At 38.5% G+C, this 27,338-nt stretch overlaps 2 protein-coding genes across 4 annotated transcripts in view; one reads left to right on the top strand and one right to left on the bottom strand.

Annotated features, from left to right (window-relative positions):
• EEA1 (early endosome antigen 1) overlaps window positions 1-4,245 on the top strand; it is a 163,337-nt gene extending 159,092 nt beyond the window's left edge. The window contains exon 29 of the mRNA XM_050747138.1: window positions 643-4,245. Coding sequence (XP_050603095.1) covers window positions 643-765 — 123 coding nt within the window. The 3' untranslated portion in view covers window positions 766-4,245. The remainder of the gene's footprint in view (window positions 1-642) is intronic.
• A 56-nt stretch (window positions 4,246-4,301) lies between these two features.
• PLEKHG7 (pleckstrin homology and RhoGEF domain containing G7) overlaps window positions 4,302-27,338 on the bottom strand; it is a 69,281-nt gene continuing 46,244 nt past the window's right edge. For all 3 annotated transcript variants that reach the window (XM_050747177.1, XM_050747174.1, XM_050747175.1), the window contains 7 exons: window positions 22,765-22,939; window positions 20,773-20,888; window positions 20,311-20,404; window positions 14,963-15,042; window positions 12,818-12,971; window positions 7,572-7,669; window positions 4,302-6,604 (listed from right to left, as the gene is read on the bottom strand). In XM_050747177.1, coding sequence (XP_050603134.1) covers window positions 6,497-6,604; window positions 7,572-7,669; window positions 12,818-12,971; window positions 14,963-15,042; window positions 20,311-20,404; window positions 20,773-20,888; window positions 22,765-22,939 — 825 coding nt within the window. In that variant the 3' untranslated portion in view covers window positions 4,302-6,496. The remainder of the gene's footprint in view (window positions 6,605-7,571; window positions 7,670-12,817; window positions 12,972-14,962; window positions 15,043-20,310; window positions 20,405-20,772; window positions 20,889-22,764; window positions 22,940-27,338) is intronic.

The following is a 27,338-nucleotide window of genomic DNA, read 5'->3' as shown; positions in this document are numbered from 1 at the left end:
TTTTAACCATCAAAATAGTCCTTCATTTGATCGAATAATTTTCTGTTTATCAGTAAACTTTAACAACAACATAGAATAACTAAACTTCATGCAGTCTAGCTTCTGGTTAGTATATGTGTTTGAATTTTACTTTTAAATTCAGTCTTCCAACTTAGTTGCTGTCTGGGACAATCATTTTCTGAACCAGTGCGCCAACAATAAACTCATGTTTTAGTAATCATTGGGTTCTTTAAAGGAAGAAAAAGCAGAGATATTTTTAAAATATATTCTAAATACTACCATTGTGTTATGACTTCAGTTTATATTTCTATTGGAGACATTAGTGCCTGAAACATTTGGGAATTAGGAATAGTTTTTCATTGGATAGAGATACTTTATAAACACTTTTTAAATGCCTCCTCTGGTTCTTTTGAGAGTTCCGTGATAAATTCTATATAAAATGTTTAGCATAGTGTTTGATAAATAGGAAACATTCAATTTAATTATAACAAAGAGATTAAGTTAACATATTGAAACATTATATCATTAAATATTTCTAATGCTAATGTACCTTCACAATGTAGTTGGTGGTATTCATGTAGTTTCATAATACTTTTGGTATAGTTTTTATTCTTAAAATTGTTTAAATTTTGTCATTTACAGCATCACTGCCGACAGTGTGGAAATATCTTCTGTGCTGAATGTTCAGCCAAAAATGCCTTAACTCCTTCTTCCAAGAAGCCTGTTCGTGTGTGTGATGCATGTTTCAATGACTTGCAAGGATAATGGGTTATCCCAACTTCAGAGTAATATTACACTAACATTAGATTTTTAATAAATGTACTTAATAGAGGTCTTGGACTACTATTTGGTTTGGACATTGGTTGCAATACTAGACCAAATAGGAATTAGTATATTTTGGAATGTTATGGATATCAAGTAAAACTCTTCTATTTTTGTGAGACTTGGCCTTATCATCTTTCATTACTTTTTTCCCATTTAGCCCCTGGAATAGCTTTCATGCCAAGTTTAGAATTAGCCAATGAAATGTAAATAAACTTTGGACAGAAAATAGCAATGTATTTTTTTAATATAATTTCATTATTCACAAATGAAGAATGCAATTCCATAGCTTACTTCTTTCTCCTAAATTTAATGTACAAAAATGTACATGGATGATATTATCACTTGTTGCTGTTTTTGTTGCACAATAGCACATTAATTATATTAAATATTCTCTTTGTGAAGTTATGCACAGAACTGTAACATTTCCTCTACCTTTTTCTCTTATATGTAGGTTCATAGCTCAGTTGCATTGTTATGTTATGAATTTACTACTTGGGTGTTCTCAATACAGTTTATCTTAAAATATGTAGTAACCATGAATTCAAAAATGGTTTCTGTTTTAACAATATTAATTAAATTTTCTTGGGTGGATTTTATAAAAACCTGTGTAAAATCAATTTGCTTACTTATGGTTATCTGGGGTTGTATTTCAAAGAATAGGGTTAATTTTTCTTTTTGTCTTTTTCTGTCTCTTTCTTAAACTCCCACATATTGTCCATTTAGAATCTTAGAAAGCCTCTTACCCTAGCCCTCAGTTGGAGGATGAATAATAAACATTATATAATGTTCTTATTCTCGGTTTCTTTTAAGTGGGAGGTCTTTTGAGGTCAGCCTGCATATCATACCCTTATTTTGTCTCTCTAGCATCTTCAGGAACCTGAGTTTGCTTTTTACATAGATCTGATTTTTTCCTTTATTTGGTTTAACCTTTTCAAGCATAGGTCAGCTTCATGTATTTGTTTTATAATTTTGCATCTTAAAGCTAGTAACTAATATTGCTGTGGTCTTATTGGTGAAAACAAAATATAAAATGGTAAGAAGACATTAAATATTTTACTTTCTATTCTTATTCCCTATTGGGAAGAATTTTTAAAAGTTGTAAAATTGACTTAAAATGGTTCTGAATTTGGTGTTCCATATCAACTGTTCCCAGTTTTACTGTTGTGAAATTCCCTTTAAGTAACTAACACCTAGAAATAGAGTGTCACCAAAAACAAATATATTTAGGAATCCCAGAGTTACAATAAAAACTAAAACAACATGGCTAAGCACCGTAAGGATAATTAAGAATTAGCTTATTTGTATTCTGAACAATGGTATCGAACTTTAATTTAGCATAGTCTTATTAATTTGGAAAATTGTAAAACATCTCAAGAGAGAAGTTATTAATAATTGGTTTATTAATCTTTCTAGAGAAGAAATGTATACATTCATTCAGTGCAATCATTTTATAACAGTAGTTAATATTTCATTTATACTAGTTTATAATATACATTTGCTTTCAAATATTCTGAAATGAAATTATATTTATGCTATACCTACAATGTATGTAAACTGAAAGAGATCACTACGTATTTGTTTAATTATTTAAAAAAATTTTTAAGTAAACCCTGTTGTCATTAGCTATTAAGAACATCGATTAAGTTCCTGGACTTGGATAAACATATATCCTTGAGCATATATAATGAAGAAATACCGTGGCTCTTTATTAAAAATAATAGTTGGATAATATAAACTGAACTATTTATGTAGTTTTATATACTTATAAATCCTTCCAAATAGTTTTAATTCTATAATTTTACATATAAATAACTTAATAAGTGTGCTGGAAAAACACAGATGTTCACAGCACCACTTTTTTTTTTTTTTTTTTTAGATAATAAAATTCCATGAGAAATCTGGGTTTGAATATTTGTTCACTTTGTCTCCTAATTGGACACCCTCCAGGCCTTCTGTCTGTCTCCCCTTTACCCCCAATATATTCACAAAAAAATTGTAAGACAAGTAACCATATATAGGTGTTTGAATGATTTTCTCATTTTTATCTAACTAATTTCATTTCATAAGTCCCAAGTAATTTACCTACCATAGACTACTATACTGATAATATAAATGAAACCCAACATTTTTTCCTATGAACTCTCCCCAGTTTAATGTGTTTTGAAAACAAAAATTTTAATTTTTTTCCTTTTAATTAAAAAGTCATCTTTGAAGTCCTTATTGGCTGTACATTTTACATGTTTGCTGGTACTATTATTTTGTCAGTGAGTTAGAGCTGGCATGTACTGCTCTTGGCTTTAATGAAAAGCACATTGGCATAATGTTAGTAAATTCCAAACCCCGGCACAGAATGTGAGTTAAAATTAAGTCTTGCTGGGTTAGTGTACAATAAACTATACCTACAGACTTTTTTTTAATAGAAAGAAGACAAAGCTGCTGGTATATGATTTGTTCCTTTGAAGAAAAAATGAGGGAAACAAACACAAAAACCTCAGTGCAGTGTATAAATAACATTTTGTTCAACTACCTCTTAATGTGGAATTATCTACTTTAATAGTTTCCTGACAGTAATGTTAAATAGTAACTGCCAAATTTGTTATTTTCCCATCTCTCTTAAAAAGTCTTTATGATTATTTTATATAGTTTTGAGAACTTTAAAGCCACTTTTTTTTAACCTTACATTTGCATAAAAATGTTTAGCTTTTAAGTAGAGAGCAAATTATGATTTTATATTTTGATATTCATGACCTGTTTGACTATAGGAGTTTTTTTTTAAAAAATGCACTTTGGCTGTAAAACCATGGATGATTTGATCCATAAAATTTAAATGTGCCACCATTATAGTATTCCTAGACATGAGCTTGATGAATGGTATTCTGTAATTATCATGTGCCACACATTATCGTGTCTTAATTGCCCTTAGCCCAAATTTTAATGATCAATTTGTTATTGTTGCAGATGTGAATATTGTGCATAAACTTACTAAATTGATGTAAAATTGTATAAAATAGAATTAGAAGTCACTAAGTTCTTTCTGTGTAGAAGTAATAAATTTATTGTAACACAATGCAGTTGTGTATATGACATTCTGTAATTCCTTGAACTGGATCATATATTCATAACTTCTGTAGATACTTTTGCATGAACATTTTCTCATTTAGTTTTTGGGTTCATTATTTGTACTGTGTTTACTACTTGTGATCATGTAGTTGTGCCTTATTTTGTGAGAAAGGTTAGCTCAGTAAATATTGCAATTTCTAAACTCAGTGATTGGGAGGTTATTAATTATAAATGTAACTGATAAAGTACACGACAGCATTTAAATCTGTATAAAGAACAATGGAAGGATCCTTATTAAATTGTTGCTTTTGTTTTTTTTAATATGTTTAAATATTATATTAAAAAACATTTCTTTCTAAACTAGTTGTATTCTGTGACTATAAATTGTTTTGTCTAACAAAAGAGAGAACACTATATTAACCATTTTGCATTAATTTATTTACAGAATATTAGGACTTTGCACTTGGATATAGACAGTGGTGTTTTAATGTTGTTCAATTTAGAATAGTAATTAAATTCCTGATCTCGAGAAATTATTAATGCCATTTTGTTTTAGACATTCCATTTAATATTGTAGAGAATTAACAAAACTAAAAACAAAAATAAAAAATATGTAATTAATCCCTTATTTCATAAAGATACTTAAAAATTTTATTTATTTATTTTTTTCTCCTTCCTGTCCCCAAAGATACTTTTTGGAAGGCCCAATGTGCCATTGTTTTTCTTCCTGGGTGCCACGGTTCTAGAATGGTTTTTGTTCCGACCCCCACGATCCCTTCATTTGAATGTGCTTCATTCTAAACCCTCTGAAGAGTTTAATGTGCATATCCTCAAGCATCTAATATGTTGTATATTAGACATGTATTTTGTGAGCTTTATAGAATTCCAGTTTATGTGCAGCGTATTCTTGAGCTGTTTTACATATTTTGTTGATTTAGTCAGTCTGTCTCTCCCTTTAATGAGATTCAGAGGGAGACAACTACCTTTATACATGTAAGTCAGCCTGTGGTTGCTGGATTCATGGGACTATAGGAGTTTGAGAAGTCACCTCGTCTTAGTCCACTGCTCACCTCTGAGGTTGGTTTATATCTAAAAAATTTGCAAGACGATTGTTAATTAAAAAATTTTTTTCAGCCAGAAATTTCTTTAAAAATCCTCTCTTGCATAATCTATATTGTCTTCTCCTGGACATAACTGCTTTTAGTCCCATCCAGATGCCATCTCTAGAAATTCACTTGAAGTCTATTCTCCCCTTTGCCTTCCCCCCACCTCATTTATTCTTAGCTATTAACAATAGTTACTGTCCTCCAGATTGTCCTTTTATTTTTTTCTTCTATTAAATGTCTGACATTATTATAAAGAGATTATTAGTCTCCATTCTAATAGTGCTTGCCTTGTACAAAAGCCTTTCTGCTGCACTTGTCTTTACTGCTTTGTTTGCATGGTGAAATTTCACCTTCCTCAAGGAATTACTGTGCACATGACTTGCCCAAATATTATCCTCTCTATCCCATTCTTTAGCTTAACAAAATCAGCTAAGGCTTCAGTTGCCTTGCAACCAAATTTGATAAATTTACTACTTTCACTTTGCAAATTGCAAAAGGTACGAGCCTGAAGTGGAAGTTTGTGGACTTCATTTGATGCAATAATCTGACCCTAAGAACTAGTTCCTTGAATGTAGTTAATAGTATATGTCCTGTCATAATATAATAATTATTCCAACTGCCTTTCATGATAAAAATTCTGAAGAAATTTGAAGTCCTGCCAAATAAAATTAAGTGACTGTACTGTGCTAACACACACACACACACCAATCAAAACCAGAAAGTATTTTTATGGCAAACACCATCATTCTTCAAAAAATAAAGAGACAGATACCTTACTATGTCTATGAAAATCTACACTTCACAACAGGCCAAGAAAAGCCATGCAAAAGGGTTAACTGGTGAAAGCCAGATTTTTTTCCCCCCGCTATCTTAAAGTAATGGAATTTAGTCTTTGGGGTTTTCTACTTCCACGTTAGAGTACTGTAAAGTATACCTGAGAGGAGTTTGAGAATAGGAATTTTAAAACTGCTATTAAAATGTACTTATTTATCGCTTTGTATATTAAAAGAACAATCAAGCTTTGTATCTAAAGAACTATCATTGTGTTTGAGGCAGGACTATAAAGCAGTTAAGACTGATTGACAAGCCATGAAGGAAAATTGGTTTCATTATTTTATAGATACACACAAAGTAAGATGCTGGAGTTCATATTGGACACAAGCAGTGAACATTGTTTTCCTTCTGATACTCCATTTATCTGATCATTCACCCTTTACAAATTAGCACCTTTCTTCACTCACACCTCTTACAAGCTTGACGGAAGCATTAGAAGGTAATCTGGATGTCGGTATGTATCTGTCAAGAAATTCCTCAGAGTTCAAACTTGTTGCAGTCATTACTCCTCTATACTGAGGATTTTCCTAGCTCAAATTTTCAAATTCTGGAACTTCTTTAAAATGCAAATTTCCTTCCAGCTTATCACTAGCTAAGTGTTACAAAAGTTTGAATGAAATAATAACTTAAACCCTAATCTTCTAAAAAGGCATGCTACTTATTTTAGGTCCCTAAATTTCAGAGGATTCAGCGGGCAATGTGAATAAAGATATTTTCTTGGTTTCTTGACTCTTGGTAAAGCAAGAAATTGCAGTTGTTATTTGTGCCATCCATGTTTTCTGTTGAAAAAAGAAAAAAATACATAAATAGAGATTAGAATGTTAAGCTGACAATTTCTCACATATTTGGGCTAATATTTTCTGCTATATTTATTGACCAGCTCTTTAAAACTGAAGACTAATGAAACATTTGCATATTTTCTTTCTTACATCTAATATAAATACTTCTAATCATACAGGAAAATGCAGATGGGCTAAGTGAGTATGGTATGCACATTGGATAACAGTTATGAGTAATCAAACAATAGTCAATGATAACTCATTAGAAAAATGAGTACTGAGAATACATGTAGTTTGAACATGGCATTGCTGGAATATCCATTCTCTGTGGAAACAAGTTCTCAACCTGTAGTATAATTTGAAAGAGACAGAGGGCAGTGACCCAGGAAATTGAATATTGCATTTATTGTCTGGCCACATTGTGGCTATGATGAAAGCCTACCAGGGGAAATTCAAAAATAGAAACTTCTAAGATAGAGAAACCAGAGTCAGGCAACTGCTCTTTCAACTTCATAGCTGTAAAAACAATGGCAGTTTTTCAAAGGTTGACAAGCTGACTTGACACAGATGGTTATTGCACCAGGCCCTCCTTAAGCTAATATCCTATTATATGCACTTAGGAAATTGATTGGAGCGTCTTGAAAGTTCATCATGCAATCCAAATCGATGCTTCCCCCATTTCCTACAGAAACTGCAGAACTCAGGCAGCTCTTGAGCTTCTCCAGGAGGAGAACTCTGCAAGCGTGAGGAAATTGTTCCTCAACCCTGCAAGTGTGAGGAAATTGTAAATACTGAGGCTTTTGAGCATTATATGGACTAGATGTATCCCTCCCGTCCTCCCAAATCTGCCCTTCCCAAGTGGTTGAGAGAAATATACAAAACTTTCCATTCACTGTTACTTAAGAGGCTGGGGGTGAGCTTATGTAAACTCTGAAGAATCAAAGACCCACAACATTAAAATACATACTTTGATGTTTTCCGTTTGGGCTTGTAATAAGAATGCTGCTATACACTGTCGATATCTGTTTTCGTGTTGTATAAGAAAAGCATTTCTCAGCCCAAAGACTAGAAAAAGATATTACAAAGACAAAAAGCCAAATCATTTCATATGAAATCCAAACAATTTCTTAGTACAAGAACCTGGGGTTTGTTTTCTATTTGGCTTATTTTTGTTTTAATGAGGGTGGGAGGTTTATGTAGGTTATAAATTTTTTTTAATTTTGTTTCAATGCCAAGACTCCACTATGTCCAAATAAAGCCCACTCTACTATAAAAACCCTTTCTTCTTTAGCTCATGACTTCTGATACTTGATGAAATGCAACTATGGCTTAAGTATGGGCCCCTCCTCATAGAACAAGCTAAGCATATGAGGTAGATTTTTGTGTGTGTGAAAATATAAATAAAAATATACAAAACAATATAGTATTTTCTTTTTTCTTCCTCACCACTCCTTTAAAAATTTTTATTTTTGTGTTTAAAGGGAAGTCACATCCAACCACGGTTTATAAACAAATTAAGACGTGGCAAAAATACAAAACCACCTGAATACTTCAGGCCAAGAAAAGCCAAAAACCACTCAAATAAAATCCAGCATCCACCAAACTGGGTGAAATGTAAAACAAAACAAAAAGAGACGTTGGCATGGTTTCTGTGTTTGCAAGAGAGAGCCTGTTCTGTCATTTTCTAGCTGGTCTCAAAGAAAAGGAGAGAGTGGGAGAGCAGATTTCTTTTTTTTAATATAGCAGGAGCTCTTTTCAAATGAAAGTCTCTTCTTTGAATTACTAATACAACACAGTTCTGAAGCTTATACATTCTTTTTTTCTTGAGACAAAGTCTTGCATTGTCGCGGGGCTGGAGTGCACTGGCGGGGTCTCGGCTCACTGCAACCTCCGCCTCCCAGGTTCACGCAGTTCTCCTGCCTCAGCCTCCTGAGTAGCTGGGATTACAGGTGCCCGCCACCATGCCTGGCTAATTTTTTTATGTTTTTAGTAGAGACGAGGTTTCACTATGTTGGCCAGGCTGGTCTCGAACTCCTGACCTCGTGAACTGCCCACCTCGTCGTCCCAAAGTGCTGGGATTACAGGCATGAGCCACTGGCGCCTGGCCCTGTACATTCTTTCTATAGTCAGTGTTTAGAAACAAACAAACAAACAAAAACAGGCCAGGGCTGTCTCCTGCCCATATCAAGTACTTCAGAGAAGAGAAAAAATGAGCAAGTGACATATTCTTGCTGATCATTAAGCTGATGCTTGTCTGCTGTCACTATTTGTATTTGTTGGAGTTAGTTTAACTCAGGCTTATCTGAGGAGGGTTGGGCTTCTTTCAGAATCCAAGTGAATAAAATACTTATTTTCTTTCTTTTTTTTTTTTTTTTTTTTTTTTGGTGGGGGGGGATAGAGTCTTGCTCTATCACCCAGGCTGGAGTGCAGTGGCGCGATCTCAGCTCACTGCAAGCTCCGCCTCCCGGGTTCAAGAAATTCTCCTGCCTCAGCCTCCAAGTAGCTGGGATTACAGGCACCCACTACCATGCCCAGCTAATTTTGTGTATTTTTAGCAGAGAAGGGGTTTTGCCATGTTGGACAGATTGGTCTTGAACTCCTGACCTCAGGTGATTCACCTGCCTCGGCCTCCCAAAGTGCTGAGATTACAGGTGTGAGCCACCATGCCCGGTCAATACTTATTTACTTAACTGCAAGAACTACCCCAGTATCACAGATTATACTCATAACAATCTAAACATCCTAATTCCTAAATTCTACTACAACAAATAAAGTCTGTTAAAATTCTGCTACAACAAATAAAGTCTGTTAAGGAGAGGCCATAAAATTCTGTCCAGCTTCTCTTCAGTGAGAGGACTTAAACCTATTAAAATGACTTTCTGGGGAAAAAAAAAAAAAAAAAAAAAGCTGGCTGTGTTTGTTTTACTCTATAATTCTTTGCCTTATAAATTCCCTGTAGCAAGGTGAGGCTTTAAAGACCAGGTTGTTATTCTTGGCTGGTTTTTGGAATTCATTTTCCTCAAAAACTGTAACTGTACTTCTAAGTTACTCCAGGCATCCTTGCTCCATTTGGTTTGTAGTATAGGTACAAGGGACTTTATAAATGAAAGGACCTGCTAAGCTAGGCCTGTGAAATACAATTTGGAGAGAGTATCATATATAGGCAGGAATAGCTCTTTTTTCACTGACATTCTAATACAATAATTGACACCATTTTAAAAGCATTTTCTATGTACTGGGCACCATACTATGTTTTTTCTCTGCATAGCAACCCTATGAGATAGGTCAGCTAATTCCTACTTGTAAATAGGAAACAAATTAATCTTTCCAAGGTCACAGAGCTTATAAATGATATAGCCAGGATTTGGAATTAGGTCTTTCACTCCAGAGCTCAATCTCTCTCTTGTCCTCATTTACTTTTTCCTACTCTATAGCTACTCTGCCTCATGTACTGTATCTAATTAGTCAAGTTAATAGGCCCAAAGAATGAGAAAAATATTTTTAAAAGGAACAAGAGACGGTAATTAAAATCAGAAAATAAAACGGTGGAAGCATAGTTGTTTTTGGTTTTGCTTTTTGAGACAGTCTCACTCCATCACCCAGGCTAGAGTGCAGTCGTGTGACCTTGGCTCACTGCAACCTCTGCCTTCTGGGTTTAAGTGATTTTCATGCCTTTGTCTCCCAAGTAGCTGGAATTACAGGTGTGTGCCAGCATGCCTGGCTAATTTTTTTGTATTTTTTCACCATGTTGGCCAGGCTGGTCTTGAACTCCTGACCTCAAATGATCAGCCTGCCTCGGCCTACCAAAGTACTGGGATTACAGGTGTGAGCCACTGTGCCTGTTCCCAGAAGCATAATGTTTTTAAAAAGATTTTTTAATTAAAAAAAAAAAAGAAATAGAGGAGAAAAAACATGCATCTTTCAAGGTAATCCAGTGATGTCAGATTTCCCATAAAGTTCAAGTCTTCAAGTTGGCAGGTTGTGACTACACTGAACCCTCAGCCGAGCTGCTTCCTCTTCCTCATGGGTGTTCTGGCACCTTTCTTTACTCAAGTCTATGTGTCAGGCCACAATCTCTAACTATAAACATAGCCAATCTATAGTAATCTATAACTATAGCCACTGTAGCAGGAGAAGAAATTCCTAGCATAGGACGCCCTCTACTATGATATTTTTCCCCATGAAAAAGTAAACTAAACAAATTACAGAACAGAAGTGATTTCTAGCCGCCACATACTGAAGTTTTGTTTTATCTGCATTCCTCTGCCATCCCTTGGGCAGGTAAGAGGCTCACACTGAAAGTGAGCACACTCACCAAGCAAAGGTTTTGCAACCTTGACTACCCCTTTTGTGGCTTGCTCCTGAACCACTGTCTGGCTTGGCAGATTTTGGCCTACATAGATTTTGGTCCCAGTCAAGTCAAATACAAGAGGCTTTAAGGTCTGCCCTGTTACCTTTCATCAAATCTTACTGAAAATAGAAAGAATGGATACAGGAGGCAGAAGCTATCTTTCTGGATACAGGCTTCCCTTCTGCTCTTGGAGAGAGGTTATATTAATTCATGGGTTAATATGTAAGGCATTAAAATTTTTACAATTTATTTATTTTTATTTTTAGAGACAGGGTCTCATTCTGTCACCCAGGCTGGAGTGCAGTAGCAATCACAGCTCACTGCAACCTTGAACTCCTGCGCTCAAGCCATCCTCCAGCCTTAGCCTCCTGAGTAGCTGGGAATACATGTGTGTGCTGCTGTACTTCACTATTTTTTTTTTGAGATGGAGTTTCACTCTTGTTGCCTAGGCTGAAGTGCAATGGCTTGATCTTGGCTCGCCACAACCTCTGCCTCCTGGGTTGAAGTGATTCTCTTGCCTCAGCCTCCCGAGTAGCTGGGATCACAGGTGTGCACCACCACACCTGGCTAATTTTGTACTTTTAGTAGACACAGGGTTTCTCCATGTTGGTCAGGCTGGTCTCAAATGCCCAACCTCAGGTGATCTGCCCAATTTGGCCTCCCAAGGTGCTGGGATTACAGGCGTGAGCCACCACACCCAGCCTATTTTTTTTCTTTTTTTAATAAGAGACTGGGTCTCACTATGTTGCACAGGCTGGTCTCGAACTCCTGGCCTCAAGCAATCCTACCGTCTTGGCCTCCCAAAGTACTGGGATTATAGGCATAAGCCACTGCACCCAGCTGGCATTTAAATATATAACTTAGTTATGTAGCATAACTATGTAAGTATTTGCTACTGTTGTTTGTATATTCATTCATTCACTCTTTAAGGTTTCTCTATTATGTATGAGTCAGTCCTATGCTCATCACTGAAGCTCTGGGCTTGGCTGCTGGAGTGGGAATTGAGGGGGATGGTGAGCGCTTTCTCTTTTCCAGCCCCTCCCATGGGGACAGGAAGTCAGTCCCCACCTGCCTGGCCTCAGCTGGTCTAGGAGCCTCTAGCCAAGGCAGAGTGGTGTCTGCTTCCTCCTGAACACTGCCGCCCACTCAAGCCCTGAGTAGACTGAAATGTCCTGGAGTAACTCAGAGTCCCAGGGCTTTCTGACAGAGGATTTACTGATCTTTCATTATTCTAAGAGCTCCCCAAGGCCAACGGCTGTTCCTTATTCATCTTTGTATCTGCAGGGCCTGCTGAGTTCTTGGCTCTCAGGAGATACTCAAGAAATACTTGAATAAAAGATTAAAAATGATATATATTTCTGATGCATGTGTCATGTAGATACATGCATATGTATATGTGTGTGTATATATATGAATATATATATCTGGCATAATTATTTTAATAGAGTATAATAAAATATCTTACTCTTGCAATCTGGTAATGGTTTCTCAGTGTTTTAATAATAGCAATAGTATTAATGATGATACTGTAGGTAACAATATTAGCAGCAACTATCATTTATTGAATGCATCACATTTGTTATTTAATTTTCATAGAAACTCACTGAAATAGATATTATTATCCCTATTTTGCCAAGGCTTAGAAAACTGAAGTGCCTTGTCTAAGGTCATACAACTAGCAAGTAACAAGAGCTATCACTCAAGCACTGGACACCATAACTAATTCATAGAGTGAAAGATATATAGACACATAGGAACACAGTCTTGTTTTTATGAAGACTTAAATTGGATTTATGTCCTGCTACCAAGAAAGGCCAACATAAAACTCTGTGATGAGCTGAATAATGGAAACAGACACATACCTGACATATGGAGTGGTTCAATACTTTTGACTACCAACCTATCTAGTGGAATAGGCTGATCGAGTACTGTACACGAACCACCCTCTTTTATTACTGCTTGCAACTCAGGAGTAAGAGAAGGACACATTAAACCAGGGTCTGAGCCTCCAAGTTTCTGAAATTAACAAGAAAAATAATGCAATAAACAGGAAATAAATATTGGCACACTTACCTAAAGTGCATCTGTAAGCAAATAGATTCTGAGAAACAATTGCCTAAAATCTATTATTGCCTAAAATTTTACTACTCTTTCTGAATCTTGAAAAGCATCTCCCCAAAGCATAGTGATTTATAGCAAAGTGTTTATTTTATTATTGTTATACAATTTTTTTTTCTCAAGACAGGGTCTCACTCTGTCACCCAGACTGGAGTGCAGTGGTGCGATCTCAGCTCACTGCACTCTCAACCTCCTACATTCAAGTGATCCTCTCATCTCAGCCTCTCAAGTAGCTGGGACTACAGGCATACACCACCATGCATGCCCTGCTAATTTTGTTTTTCATTTTTTTGTAGGGATGGGATCTCACTATGTTGCCCAGGCTGGTCTTGAATCCGTGGGCTGAAATGATCCTCCCAACTGTATGTCTGGGGTCTAATACTGAATTCTAAATAGATTCTATGCTCTAGAATTTATAAATAATTTAAATTGTTTTGAGCACATAAGATGATGATTTTTTCCAAAAGGGGGTAAAAATTAAAAATTGTGACCTGCATGGTATAAATTGTACATAAAATAGCAAAGAGGCATGTAAACTGATACCTTTCCTTACTTTAGGAATCAACTTGTGATGCATAAAACCAGAATATCAGTTTATTATATGTCCGACATGGGCTGCCATTAATTCATATACTCTGATTTGTACCATTAATTGATGTGAAGGTCAGCTATGCAAGCATCAAGGTTTTTTGAAGGGGGTAGAGATTTTTCAGAACTTGGCTTGTTCAGACATGCTAGTCTGAGTAACTTATAATGGGAGGTCATACAAATTCCGAAACTGTGACTCTTAATATTCTTGTACACCCATTCCCTCCCCAACCACCGATTACCTATTCATAGATTGATTAATGGGTATCATTTTATTGCTTAAAGATTTAGCTCAACTAACCAACATGGCATGTAGAAGCTTAGTTTATTAAAAGATATGAGATAGCTAGTCTCATGATCTTATCTATGCAAGGTTAGTCACTTGGTAAAGAAATGAATGGAATAAAGCAACATTAGATATCTCCGACTATTGAAGACACTGCATTTCTCTTCCCACCTCTGCGAGCGGATGTCTGGGAGCCTTAGAGAAACTTCCCTACCTGATACCACTCAAACACACCATTCAGGAAACAGATTGTGAAATAGTAAATTAGACAGAAAGCCTTTTGGGGACCAGCAACAGATCAGTGGCTTAATGGGTAGTAAAAATAACACCACCAATAATAGTAACAAATAATACTTAAGTAACGTGAAAAAAAATCCCTATTCCCTATAGAGATTTTGCAGCTCTAGCTCTTAGTTGACTCATTTTGTCTGTGATGCCAGTTGCATACACGTTTGGCTTCTACACTTTTTATATAGGTAGACACGAAGAGATCAGGGCTCCCTCTCATCTCCACCCCCAAATCATTATTTCTCAGAAATAATGTGAGCTTTCAAATAAGAATGAGTGTTGAATACCACCTCGACACAAGACAGTAGACAGTTCAGAGGGGTCCTACTCTAGCTGTTTTTGTTGTGGTGGCCAATTCAGTAAAGGAACGGGCCAAAATGGACATAGATGTTTTGAGTTCCTTTGCTTGGGCAGGTCAGGCAAAGTCCTGTGGCTTCTGGGACTTAGCTTGCAAGTATATAGATTAAGTTGTTCTAAAAATGTATTCCTCTTTTGACATTCTTGAGAAATGCAACTCGCATTTTTTGTTTGTTTGTTTTATTTATTTAATTCAGAGCTTTATGACTAAAAACGTCAATATTTTATAGTGCCTTCATTTTTTTAGAGGAAAAGATTCAGCCTGATGTAAAGGAATATTTTATATTTTTACCACAATTTATTTAGAAATATTTCTAAACTCATTTAGCAAACTTGTTTAGAAACGTATTTTGAAATAGCAGCATTTTACCTTTTTGTTGCGCTTAGTTTTCGTAACTAAGAGGAAATCATTGAAGAGAAACAGATAAACATCTAGGAATCTTGTGCTTTCTGCGGAAAAAAAGAGAAGCTGAAATGGGGACTTGAAACTGTTAAGTAGAAGAGTTTTCCTTCCTTCCTTCCTTCCTTCCTTCCTTCCTTCCTTCCTTCCTTCCTTCCTTCCTTCTCTCTCTCTTTCTTTCTTTTTCTCTTTTTTATCAGTTAATTGTTTAGAAAACAAAACCAGGTGGCTATTACAGCACCCCAGGGTCTCCAATCATGTAGGTCACAAAGCTGCCCGCCTCAATGTTGAATTGCTTTATTTATTCCTAAAGCAGAGACTTGATGAGAGGCCAAGCTTCTAACATTAAAGACATTGAATTTATGATGTGTCTCATTTGAATCTAAAATAACTCAGATGATATTTGTAGTGGCTTCAACTAAGCCGAGAGTAAATCCATCAACTGATTGAACTTGCAGCATTTTTGCCCCTTGATTCCTCTGGGTGGTTATTGGCAAAGGCACACATAACCAGAGAAAAGGCATTTTCTCACTGCTATGAACTATGCTATTGTATCCCTCAAATTTCATATGTTGAAGCCCTAAACCCCTAGTGTGGCTGCATTTGGAGTAAGAAAGTAATTAGGGTAAAATGAGTTAATAAAGCTAGAGCACTGATCCAGTAGAATTAATGTTCTGTTGAGACACCAGATACCCCACTGTCCCCCACCCCTCATCTTGAAGAGAGTGCTCATTAGGAGCTGAATTTGCCATCATCTTGACCTGGGACTTTTCAGTCTCCAGACTGTAAGAGATAAATTTCTGCTGTTTAAGCCAGCCTGTCTGTGATATTTTGTTATGGCGGCCTAAGTTGACAGTCATTAAAACTACTTATTTCTCAAGTTTTAGAATGTGTCTATAAATGTTTAGATATTCTCCATGTGTTTCATATTTACAACCTTTTCTGATATTAGCTTTAATAGTTACTTAAGGCAAAAAGCTTTTCTTCAGTTTTCCCTAAGAAGGGAATAGTAGTAGAAGAGAAACCAAATATTAGAATAAGGCATCTCCTTCCTTATTCTACTCTATCCCTTAGAAATTAGAAAAAAGGGTTAAATGTAAGTGATTTCAGAGGAAAAGGTTTTTAGAGGGGGTTGTGACAAGTGCTTAGAGTAATCGTAGGAAAACTCAGTAATTTTTTTCAGCTTATTCTATTATACATATTGTTCTAGAAGTTCTTTCTTATATGTTTTTACCACTGGAAGATTTAAAGCAGTCGGTACAACATTTAGGATTCATTTCTATCCCCTCTTATTCTAAGTTTAGAGAAAAGATTTTTTATATATTTGCACAGAGGAGAAATCAGTTATTTTATTCAAATTAAATAGTCCTTGAATAGTTTTAAAAAAATCTTATCAGAAACTTAATTTTTCATAAATCAGGTTGTGGCAAAGACTCCTGGATGTCCCTTGAAAACCATTCTCCCCTTCTCTTGTAGCAATGGAATTCCCAACTTTTAGTGAGGACCCATCCACAGAGAATAGAGACTACATTTTCTTGCTGCCAAGTGTGACCAAGGAGCTAAATTCTGACCAATGGAATGTGAGCCAAAGTATGCAACTTCTGAGTCATATTCGTGAAGGGCAGGGCCTAGCTCTCTTGTCCCTGTCTCTCCTTCTCATTGGGTAGAAAGCAAACATATTGGTGAGTCACCTTGGGCCACACAGAAGAAGGCAATACCCTAGATTTGGCTACAAGACAGCAGGAATCTGGATTCCTAATGACTTCATGGAGTGGAGTTGTCATATAGGTTGAGACTTAACAAGAGAGAAATAAGCTATCTTTTTTTAACCTGTCTGTCTCCAGTCGCTGAATCTATACGCCAACTGATAAACAGGGCTAGAAATGGTACAACACTAGACCTGTGAACAGCCAGCTCAGCCTGCCATAGCAAAATACCACAGACAGGGTGGCTTAAGCAATAGGAATTTATTTCTCACAGTTCTGGAGCCTGGGAAGTAGGTCAAGGTGCTGGTCGATTTGGTTCCTGATAAGGCCTCTCTTTTTGACTTGCAAATAGCCACCTTCTGGATGTGTTCTCACATGGCAAACAGAGAGAGTGAGCTCTCTGATGTCTGCTCTGATTAGGATACTAATCCTATCAGATCAAGGCTCCAGCCCGAGTCCCTCAGTTTACCTGCATTTCTTCCTTACTCCAAGCATAGTCACACTGGACGTTAGGGCTTCAACATGTGATTTGTGGAGGAACACAATTCAGTCCACAGCAACCTTCAAACCTGTAAAATGTGCTATTACCATCCTCTGCTACTCATGTACGTGTCAGCTCAATGATCATTGTCAAAATGAAATAGTTTTGTTTTCTCCTTCTAATTTCAACTATTTTATTTTGACAAACACGCAGGGAGCACACCTTCTACGTGTTCCAGATGTTATTCTAGATAATGTTCCATACATTATTCTAGAAAGTGATAATTATTTTAGCTACCATTTATTGAAGCCCTAGTTTTCCACCAAGCAATTTATGAAACAAATTATGAAAATGTGTACCTTCTGGGAATGAGAAAGTATACTTATTTGGTTATAAGAGCACAGTTTTTAAGGCTGGAAGAAATTCGGAAACACTGTATGTGTTAGGTATCATCACATCATTTTCATCCTCATTGTCATCATCATTATCAGCAGCAGCAATAACATTTATAAAAGAGAATAAGAGCATTTAAATTTTCCCAAAGTCTACAATTGGTGCTAGATCCCCTGACTTTTGGTTCAATGCTTTTTTCATTTAAAATGATGTCCTGTTTCTTCACTTGATCTTAGCCAAAAGACCAAGAAGCGAAACGTCCTGTTTCTTCAACACTATCACCCTGCCCCATTAAATCTCCATGCTCATCTCTGAGTCCAGTCTCATGACTTTGCACTTGACTTGATACCATGTAGACTACATCATATGGAGTCTCCATCTCTGATGGAATTTGACTAATACAGCTCATGCCATTAAACAAGTGCCTGGTGTTGGTGACATTACGTAGTTCATCTCCATGCTACCACATTTGACTGTACAAGAAGCATTTTCTGGAAAAGTTGAGTCTGCTTGTAAAGAGCCTTTCTTAGGTGAGCTTCCAATCCACACATCTATGACAGTCACTTTGAACCCATGCGATGCATGAATTCACATCTGACATAGCCTTTCACCCACAAGGAGATGCTCCTCCAGCTTCCATGTGGGTTCTTATTATGCCCAAACCTGAACCCTAAAATTGACTCCCTGACCCCACTCCCTCTACCACCCACGACATTATCAACAAAACTTTCAGATACATAGATTAGAACAGTTTTTTATACTCATTTCCTCTTCATCCACTTTATCGATCATAAAGTCCTCCTGGTTTTGCCTTTGCAATATCTCCCGTATCCTTTTCCATCATGCCCATTTCTAATGTTTTAGGAGAAGCTGGTGCATCTCACAGTATTGGGAGGTAGGGAGGAAGAGGGAAGGCGTGAACCAAAGTCTCACATAATTTCAGGTGAGGCTAGTTTTGGAGGTAAAGATAGATGCTGGAACACAGATTATGTTTTGTTTTATTACTTTGATTTGTTCTTGTCATAAAATATAATTACTTTGAAGTTGTAAATAACATTAAAGAAAAGTTAAAATTGTTATCTTTTCAAATGAAAGTGGGGAGTGGGTGAACAACAGGTTAAAAATGGTAGAGCAACAGACAGGCCCAGAGTCTTCTCACTTCATACTGTTCACCACTGAACTTCCAGTTTCACCACTGATCTCTCTGCTTTGGTCTCCTCTATGCCATTTTGAAGACTGCTTATTAACAATGCTTTCTTCAACACCCTTTTAACCGATCACTTCCCTGTCTGAGAGCTCAATGACTTCTGCTTGCCTGCAGTTTCCTGGCTGGGTCCTTCTGTTTGGTTTCCAAGGCAGTTGCTCTGATTCTGGAAGCCAGCTGGACCAACGCAGCCTGGCTCCAGCTGGTACTCTGTCATTCACCCACCAGGTGAACTTGGGCATGATACAGAACCTCCCTGAACCCCAAATCTCTCACCTGTAACAAGGGATTAAAAGCAACTTCTCTATTTAACTTACTGGAAAGAGACAACGTATGAAAAAGCCCTTGGATATAAAACACTGGACATGCCTATCTTCCTTGTTTAACAGCTGCCAGGGGGGTTTTACATCCTAACCTGACATCCAGACTACCTCTAAAATAGAGCAGAGTTTCAATATACACGTATTAAGGGATTATTTCCCAGCCCCTCCCCACCAGATATCACATCACCACTGTTACGCAATCTCCCATCCCACAGGACTTCACACTCAGTAGGTACCTGGTCAAGATTTTGTGCAGAAATGAATAAATAAATGATTCTAAATCTTATTTCAGCCAGGCAGCCTTTCTGGTCATCATGATATTTATTGAGCGTGAACTTTGTGTCAATCATTCTTTTGCGTGCTTATACATCTGTTGGTTCATTTAATCCTCACAATAAAGAAAGGTAAACTGAAGCACAGGAGATCACTGTAAATGGCCCAAGGTTGTACAGGCAGAAAAGGCTGAGCAGGGAGTGAGCCAGGCAGTCAGCCCCAGGGGCTTGGCTTCCTATGTACTCTGCTAGAAACTAAGCTTCTGCAGGGACTTCTGTCTCCAAGACTTCTCTGGCTCTGCTCTTTATCTGAATGACCTCCCTCCTGTCCTTCCACTGACCTCATCCTTCCTGCCCCTCCAAGCCCACCTCCAGTCCCACGGACTGCACGAAGCCTCTCAGGGCACTCCAGCCTCAAGGACTCTCTTCTTTTCTGAACTTATCCTGCAGGTCTGGTAATAAGGCAGAGCTTCCCAACTAGAGGGAAAGAATTATACAGAATGCGTTTTTATATCTTCCAATGGCACCTACCTAGCACAACTTGTACTATATTATAGATTCTCCATAAACATGTGAGAGCTTGATTGTCTGGCTCATTGGAGGAGTACAACGGTTGTGATGATAACACCTGCCATTGACTGAGAGTTTACTAGATCCCAGACTGTGAGCTAAGTTGCTCTTGTTTGTTGTTTTAACAATCCTATGGAATAATTACAGTTATCCCATTGCAGAGAGAAAACAGAGGGCACCTAGCTAGCTGTGTTGCGAAGTCTTCATTCAAGCCTGAGTCTGTATGGCTCCATAGGGTGCTCTCTGATTCACACCCTCCATCACCTGGAACATAGGCAAACACAATTCCTCCTGCTCTTCAATTACTGGCAGTCAAACAAGATACAAGGCGGCACAGATGCTGGGTTTTTAAAGGAAGCAGTTATTTACCTGCCAGAGTCAATTTTCCTTCATAGAGAAGGTGTCTGTTGGTTGGTGACAAGATGTTTTCTGCTGTGTGTTCTTTAAAGATGTGTTTCAAACACTTGTAAAACAAGGGAGAAAATAAAAGAGATGTTGTTAGTGATCGGAAGAGAACATGTTTAAAAAGCTGGGGCAATCAACTCCATCTAGAAAGTTCATGACATTTGGAAATGCCGGCAGACGGACATGGGAACGGGAAACAATGAAAAAACCTCTCAGAAGGACCATCATAAGAATGGCACAGCGACCTCAGCCTCCCCGCACACAATGCCCTACAGATGAAGACTTTACTTCCTGTTCTGGAAACTAGATTTATTCTTCAAGTGGACAGATGGGGACATCTAAAATGATTGTATTTCTATCTGAATGCCCAACTTCCAGAAATGGACAGAAGTCCTAATTGATTTTTTTTTTTTTTTTTTTTTGTACCTCTGGAATGAAAAACCTTTTATCTCTATCCCAAAGCGGTGGCCACGCTATAATCTCCTGTAGGTATCTAAATTTTTGGAAATTGTCCAGCCATTTCACTTTTCCTTCAAGGTCCCCTGAAAGACAAGACATAGTCAGTCTTTTTAGGTGCATGTGACATTGCATATAAATTTTAACCAAGGTCCACAGGAACCATTTAGAAGCACTGGCCGCCCCTGGAGCCAGACCATATATTAAGTTCGTTTCACATATTGCTTGCTGTTCATGCGTCTTAGAAAACTCACTAATTTGAAATCAGTCTCTTGCAGAGAAAAATGAAGCTTAGCTAATTTAATTCAGTAGGTTGAAAGTATATTGTGTATTCTTATTTCAAGAATACTAATAAAATCCTTGGTAGTTTTCTCTTATTTCCTAGACCACACAGCCTGTAATTAGAGGAAGAAAAAAAATCAGACTAACAAGGACAGACATATGTTTTTGTCCCAATCGTAAAAGTATATTTTCACTTCATGATCATGGTGATTATTTCTTTTTTAGTAGGAACTCAATTTCTCTTTGGAAGGTTTATATTCATTTTCCAATGTTTTCTAATAACATGTTGCTATTGAGGGTTTGAAATGTTTTTTGAAGACATGCAGGGCAAGTAAAAGACCTGCAGAATCACATTGTTAGCAGACCTCTTCAGAATTCACCATCTTTAAGATAATAGACTTAAATGGAGGCCACACAGGTCTCTTCCCTCAACAACAGAATCCATCTTTCACTGAGAAATCTCCAGAGGTGCTGCGTTATCTTTCCTCACAAACTCATCTAAATGAGTCATAATCCTTTTTTTTTTTTTTTTTTTTTTGAGACGGAGTCTCGCTCTGTCGCCCAGGCTGGAGTGCAGTGGCCGGATCTCAGCTCACTGCAAGCTCCGCCTCCCGGGTTCACGCCATTCTCCTGCCTCAGCCTCCCAAGTAGCTGGGACTACAGGCGCCCGCCACCTCGCCCGGCTAGTTTTTTGTACTTTTTAGTAGAGACGGGGTTTCACCGTATTAACCAGGATGGTCTCGATCTCCTGACCTCGTGATCCGCCCGTCTCGGCCTCCCAAAGTGCTGGGATTACAGGCTTGAGCCACCGCGCCCGGCCAATAATCCTTAAGATTACTTCTAAAGCTTAAAGAAGTCATCTTTAAGAGACTCTTTGTCTTACTCACTTGATAAACTTAATTCCAGCTCTTCAGGTAATTTTAGAATCTGAATAAAAAATTTAAAAACAGAAGAAAAACCCAATTAAACAGTCATTTTACCTTTTTTTTTTTTAAAGCACCTGTTCCAGGCAGTATCATTTTACTTTTAAATTTGTAAAAGAAAAAACAATTATGTACAGCTGAATATTACCAATTTGAATTGTTCCCTTTTGATGCCCATCGGGAAACCTTGGTTTATGGGCATAAATCATGAACTTCTTTATGTGAATTTCAATTATACAGAGTTACACAAATAAACTTAAGTCATCATAGGGCCTGCTCAGTTCCCATCCTCAAATTTCAGTTCTAAAGATTGCAGTTGGCAGTAGTTTCACATTGACCTTGGCTTTTGGTGATCTGAGAAATGATGAATGGTAATTTATCCTCTGGACACATTTTCCATGGTGTTTACTCCCATTTGCTTTGTGTGTGGGGTCAGTTTGGCTGTTAAAAACAAAGTGCCTTCAGTTATCTGGGAAGTAGAACTTTTCCTGCCTGAACTCACTTCTGAAACACTTGGAGACAGAGCCACATCCTGTGTAAACTTGGTGCTAGAGTTCTCATAGTGTTCGCCAGGATGTGACTGGAGCCCATTGTTCTGTGCGTATTTGATTTACAATGCACTCACACTTGAACCCACATTTCCAAGAGCCATGACCTCAAATCAATGGAATTGCCTCCTAAGATGGAAGCCTAGAGGGTTTCCAGGAGTCACAAGGCCACAATTCTTCAATTAAGCTCACTTATCTCAGGGACTTACGGATGGACTTTTCCACCTTTTCCTTGATGGAGTAGATCATGATTTTCTCAGCAGAGTCCATGCTCCTTTTCCAGATATTCTTCAGCAACAATGGATATCGAGTGAGCCTCTGAAGTGGGGCCACTAGTAGCTCAGGCAGGTGGAGCCGTCTGCATTGTTCATTTTGCTCACACCACTGGGGAAGGCAAAAGTAGCCACATCAGAATGATCTACCTCACCCATTGAGCCACTAAGAAGCCTGGATATGAGAGGTTCTTGGAGATTTTACTCAGTAACTGCAGGCCGTACTTGTGAGTGTGCTGGGACAGTTTATAAGCCACAAATTAAATCCCCTAAAAAGTGCATGTTCCATTAGCGGTAGTGATAAGATGTAATAATAGATGTGTTCCAGCCTTGTTTACCCTTCTCATTTGAGAGTGAATTTACTTTTGCCCATTAGCCTTTCTTCCCAGGCCCTCAGGGGAGATTTCTGGTTTCACCAGCTTTGTTCCCATCCTTGTTGTGATGCAGTTAGGAGAATTGAGAATTGAGACTGGAGAGGCAGGAGGGCAAAGGAAGGATTCTTGCTTGTTGGGTCAATTCCTTGACTCCCCTTAGCTGAGGAGGATCAAGGTAGTGATAAAAAACGAAGAAAAAAGAAAAGAGAAGTTGAAGGGGCTTAGTTGATCTAGAACAAAAAGGGGAGAGGAGAGAGGTAGAGATGTGGACAATTTTCAATAGGGAGAGTTTGGAGTTGGGATTTGGAAGAAGAGGCAGTTCTAGGGTATGCCAGCACTGGGGAAGACAAGAAATTTTAGTAATTTAGTTTAGTAAGTATTGCCATGGGTTATACATTGGGGTTCCATAAATGGTGTTTGAGAAACCTCAGTAAACATGAGAATAGCTTTTACATTTGTTTTATCTGCTGTGCTATTTCTTTGAATGTGAGCTTCCTTGAACTAAGGGGCTCTGACTTTAATGAAGGTGGCAAATGAGGCATGGAGGTGGTCACTGGCCAGCATGCAGATGGGTACATCAGGAAGGAGTAGAGGGGGTGGTGTGTTCTATTCCTCTTCTCTTACCCTGTCCACTCACACCAAATTGACCCTGAGTTCAGTGATAAAGGGATTAATATCAACCGAATGTTTGCTTTCCTTCAAATCCACGTAATATTACTTTTAATGCCAAAAACTGCAATTACTTTTGCACCAACCTAATAAAATCCTAACCTTCAATGGGGTGGTATTAGGAGGTGGGGCTGTTGGGAGGTGATTAGGCCATGAGCATGAAGCCCTCTTGAATGGGATTAGTGTCCCTATAAAAGGGGTCCTGGAGAGCTCTCTAGCTCTCTTTCCACCATGTGAGGCTACAAGAAGAAGACAGCTGTCTGCAACCCAGGAGAGGGTCATCACTAGCCCCTAACCATTCTGGCACCAGGAGACTTTCAGCCTCCAGAATTGTGAGCAACAAATTCCTGTTGATTATAAGCCACCCAATCTATGGTGTGTTGTTCTAGCAGCCTGAATTGACTACAACAGGGATCCCGCCCTTACACTAAATATTTCTCCTGCTGCAGGCTGTTGCCTCATTTCTTTTCCACCTTCCATTCTCCTTTCCTTCTCCAGGTTAAATCCTTTGCAGTGTGACCCAGATCCTTCAGGGCCATCCTCAGGTGGGCCAGGCACACTGCAGGAGACTCCTGCTGCATCCCCAGAGACACCTTCAAGTCCACGTGTCAGCCCTTGCATTTTGAAGATCTAGGTACAATTGGCTCAACTCCCAACCAATCCAATGGCCTGTGGAGGTCCAAACTCCTCCCCTAGATATTTACCAACTCAGGGGACTGAGATTCTAATGGCTTCCTCTGGCCCCTGAACTCTTGTTTCCATGTACACTGTTTCTTTCCTGAACAGCATGGAACAAATGTATCCTTTTGGTTTCCTATGTGAGTTTCTGCTGTAAACCCCCTCATGACATGTTTTGTGAGTGTGCATATTTATTTTACTGAAGATTTTGGGTTGTGAAGAGGGGTCAAATACACAGCCCACTAGCCCCTACTATTTTGCTGGCTCCATTCTCTTCTTTGGAAAGAGAGAGCTCTTTCTCTCTTCCTCCTTAAACCCTCCCTTTATCTCCTAGCCTCCTGCCTAGCAATTTGCATTTGTCTTTCATAGCTTGACCTCGTCCTTGGTGGGGTGAGGTGGAGTCTCACTCTCCTTCCACACTATCAGCCCTTTTTTTTTTTTTTTTTTTTTTTTTTTTTAGGGAGATGGGGAACAGAGTCTTGCTCTGTCACCCAGGCTGAAGTGCAGTGGTATGATCACAGCTCACTGCGGCCTCGACCTCCCACCTCAGCAGTCAAGCAGTCCTCCCACCTGAGCCTCTCACATAGCTGGCACCACAGGTACAGGCCACCACACGTGGCTAATTTTTAAATTTTTTGTAGAGACTGGATCTCACTATGTTGCCCAGGCTGGTCTCAAATTCCTGAGTTCCAGCAATCTGCGCACCTCCCAAAGTGCTGGGATTACAGGTGTGAGCCATAGTACCTGGCTTAGCTGGATGTTTTGGAAAACATCCTGAGCTCTTCATCATGGGGATGCTGCCAAATTCAGTCTTCTTGGCCGGGTGTGGTAGGTCACGCCTGTAATCCCAGCACTTTGGGAGGCCGAGGCAGGAGGATCACTTGAGGTCAAGAGTTCAATACCAGCCTGGCCAACATGGTGAAACCCCGTTTCTACTAAAAATACAAAAAAAAAAAAAAAAAGAAAAAAATAGGAGTGGTGGCGCACACCTGTAATCCCAGCTACACAGGAGGCTGAGGTGGGAGAACCACCTGAACCTGGTAGGCAGAGGTTGCAGTGAGCCAAGATAGCACCACTGCACTCCAGGCTGGGCAACAGAGCAAGACTCTGCCTCTAATTCAATCTTCTCCTTTCCCCTACGTACAGATGGCTGGCCATGAGAGTGAGCTCATGGTGCATGGTGAACGGAGCTCTAGGAGCTGGGCTCTGAGGACCACCTTCTCTCTCTGGGCCTCCGATTTCTCTTTTTAGACAAATTAGGCAATGTGCTGAAAGATATGGTCATTCTAGGGCAGAGGTAGGATTTGAATTCAGACCTGTCTGAACATGATGTTCAATCTCCTACAATGCTCTGTTGTAAACAACATTATTGTAGAACTTAAGCCTGTGTTATGGGCTGCCTGAAATTGACCTATAAATGCAGTGGGGTAAATTTACCCTTAAGGCCAAGCTTTATGAATGTATGTACTTTATCCTGGTGCACATTAATGGGATTAGAATTCTTCAACTGTTTTAGTTTTATTTATTTATTTATTTATTTATTTATTTAGACAGGGTCCATCTGACTCTGTCACCCAGGCTAAGTGCAGTGGTACAATCATGACTGACTGCAACCTCAGACTCCAGTCTGGCTAGATGGCTCTTGGCTAGATGATCTTCAAGTTCTCCTCCAGCTCCAAATGACTGTGGTTCTCATTGAGGTTGGCAGGGATGGAGACAGAAGCAAGCACGACAGATGAAGAAAGGCTGGGAGTGGAGGGGAGCAGGGCTGTGCTTTAGCGGCTGATTTCCATGTTGACTCAGGGACAGCATCGTTCCAATGATACCTTTGAGTCCTGGACCTCTTGGGTGCCTGGGAATCCTTGTAACTGATTTCTCAGCAGCAGTAGGCCCCTGCCGTCCCAAAACCTCACCGCCCCAGGCCACTGCCCCAAATTGCCCTGCTGTGGGAAACAATTGTGGCTGCCAGCATGCACTGGTATTCAGGGTCAAAGTGAAAACACCAAACTCCTCCAGATAAAAACTGGCAAGAAGCATCTGTGGTAAATAATTTAGACAAGGATCCAGGCAGGGATGTTGGAAGCGTTTGTGTTTCAGGAAACTTCAGAAGAGAGAAAAAGAATGGCTTGACATTATAAAAGTGAAGCTGTAAGTTTTCCTTTCATCTCTCTATTGACTTCATTTTTCAGGTCCGTTAGGGAAGGCAAATAACACTTCATCGAGAGAGATTGGACATAAAAGGCCTTTTTTATTGATGAGTCTAGATCAATGGATGCTACTTTTGCTTTATAATAAATATCCAATGTGCTTAGGGGAACTGTGAAAGGATTCAAGGGCCCCAGATGAAAATATGTCCCATCACTTGAGTATGGGAGGTTGAGGCTGCAGTGAGCCATGATGGTACCACTGCATTCCAGCCTGGGTGACAGAATGAGACCCTGTTCCAAAAAATAAATAAAATAAAATAAAATAAAATAAAAAGTCCTAATAAATCTGTCTTAATGGGATGCAGCATTAGGATGGGGCAACCAGAATTCTTGGAACCTCGGGAAATTTACTTACCCTTTCTAAAATTTATCAGTAAAATGTAGATAACAAGAGTAACTACCTCATTGGGATGGCGAGAGGTTTTAATGAGATAATCCACACAAAGTGCTTAAAACAGAGCGTGGCACATCTCAAACACTCAGTCCATAGCAGCTAGAGTTCTTAGCCATTGTTAGTGGCGTCACACGAAGAGACTTGGTATGAAGTTCCCAGTTTCTTCCTCTGCATTATTTTGTTTCTAAA

Source organism: Macaca thibetana, chromosome 11 (genome assembly GCF_024542745.1).
Source record: "Macaca thibetana thibetana isolate TM-01 chromosome 11, ASM2454274v1, whole genome shotgun sequence".
NCBI classification, from domain to species: domain Eukaryota; kingdom Metazoa; phylum Chordata; class Mammalia; order Primates; family Cercopithecidae; genus Macaca; species Macaca thibetana.
This window is presented reverse-complemented; position numbering and strand designations above follow the sequence as displayed.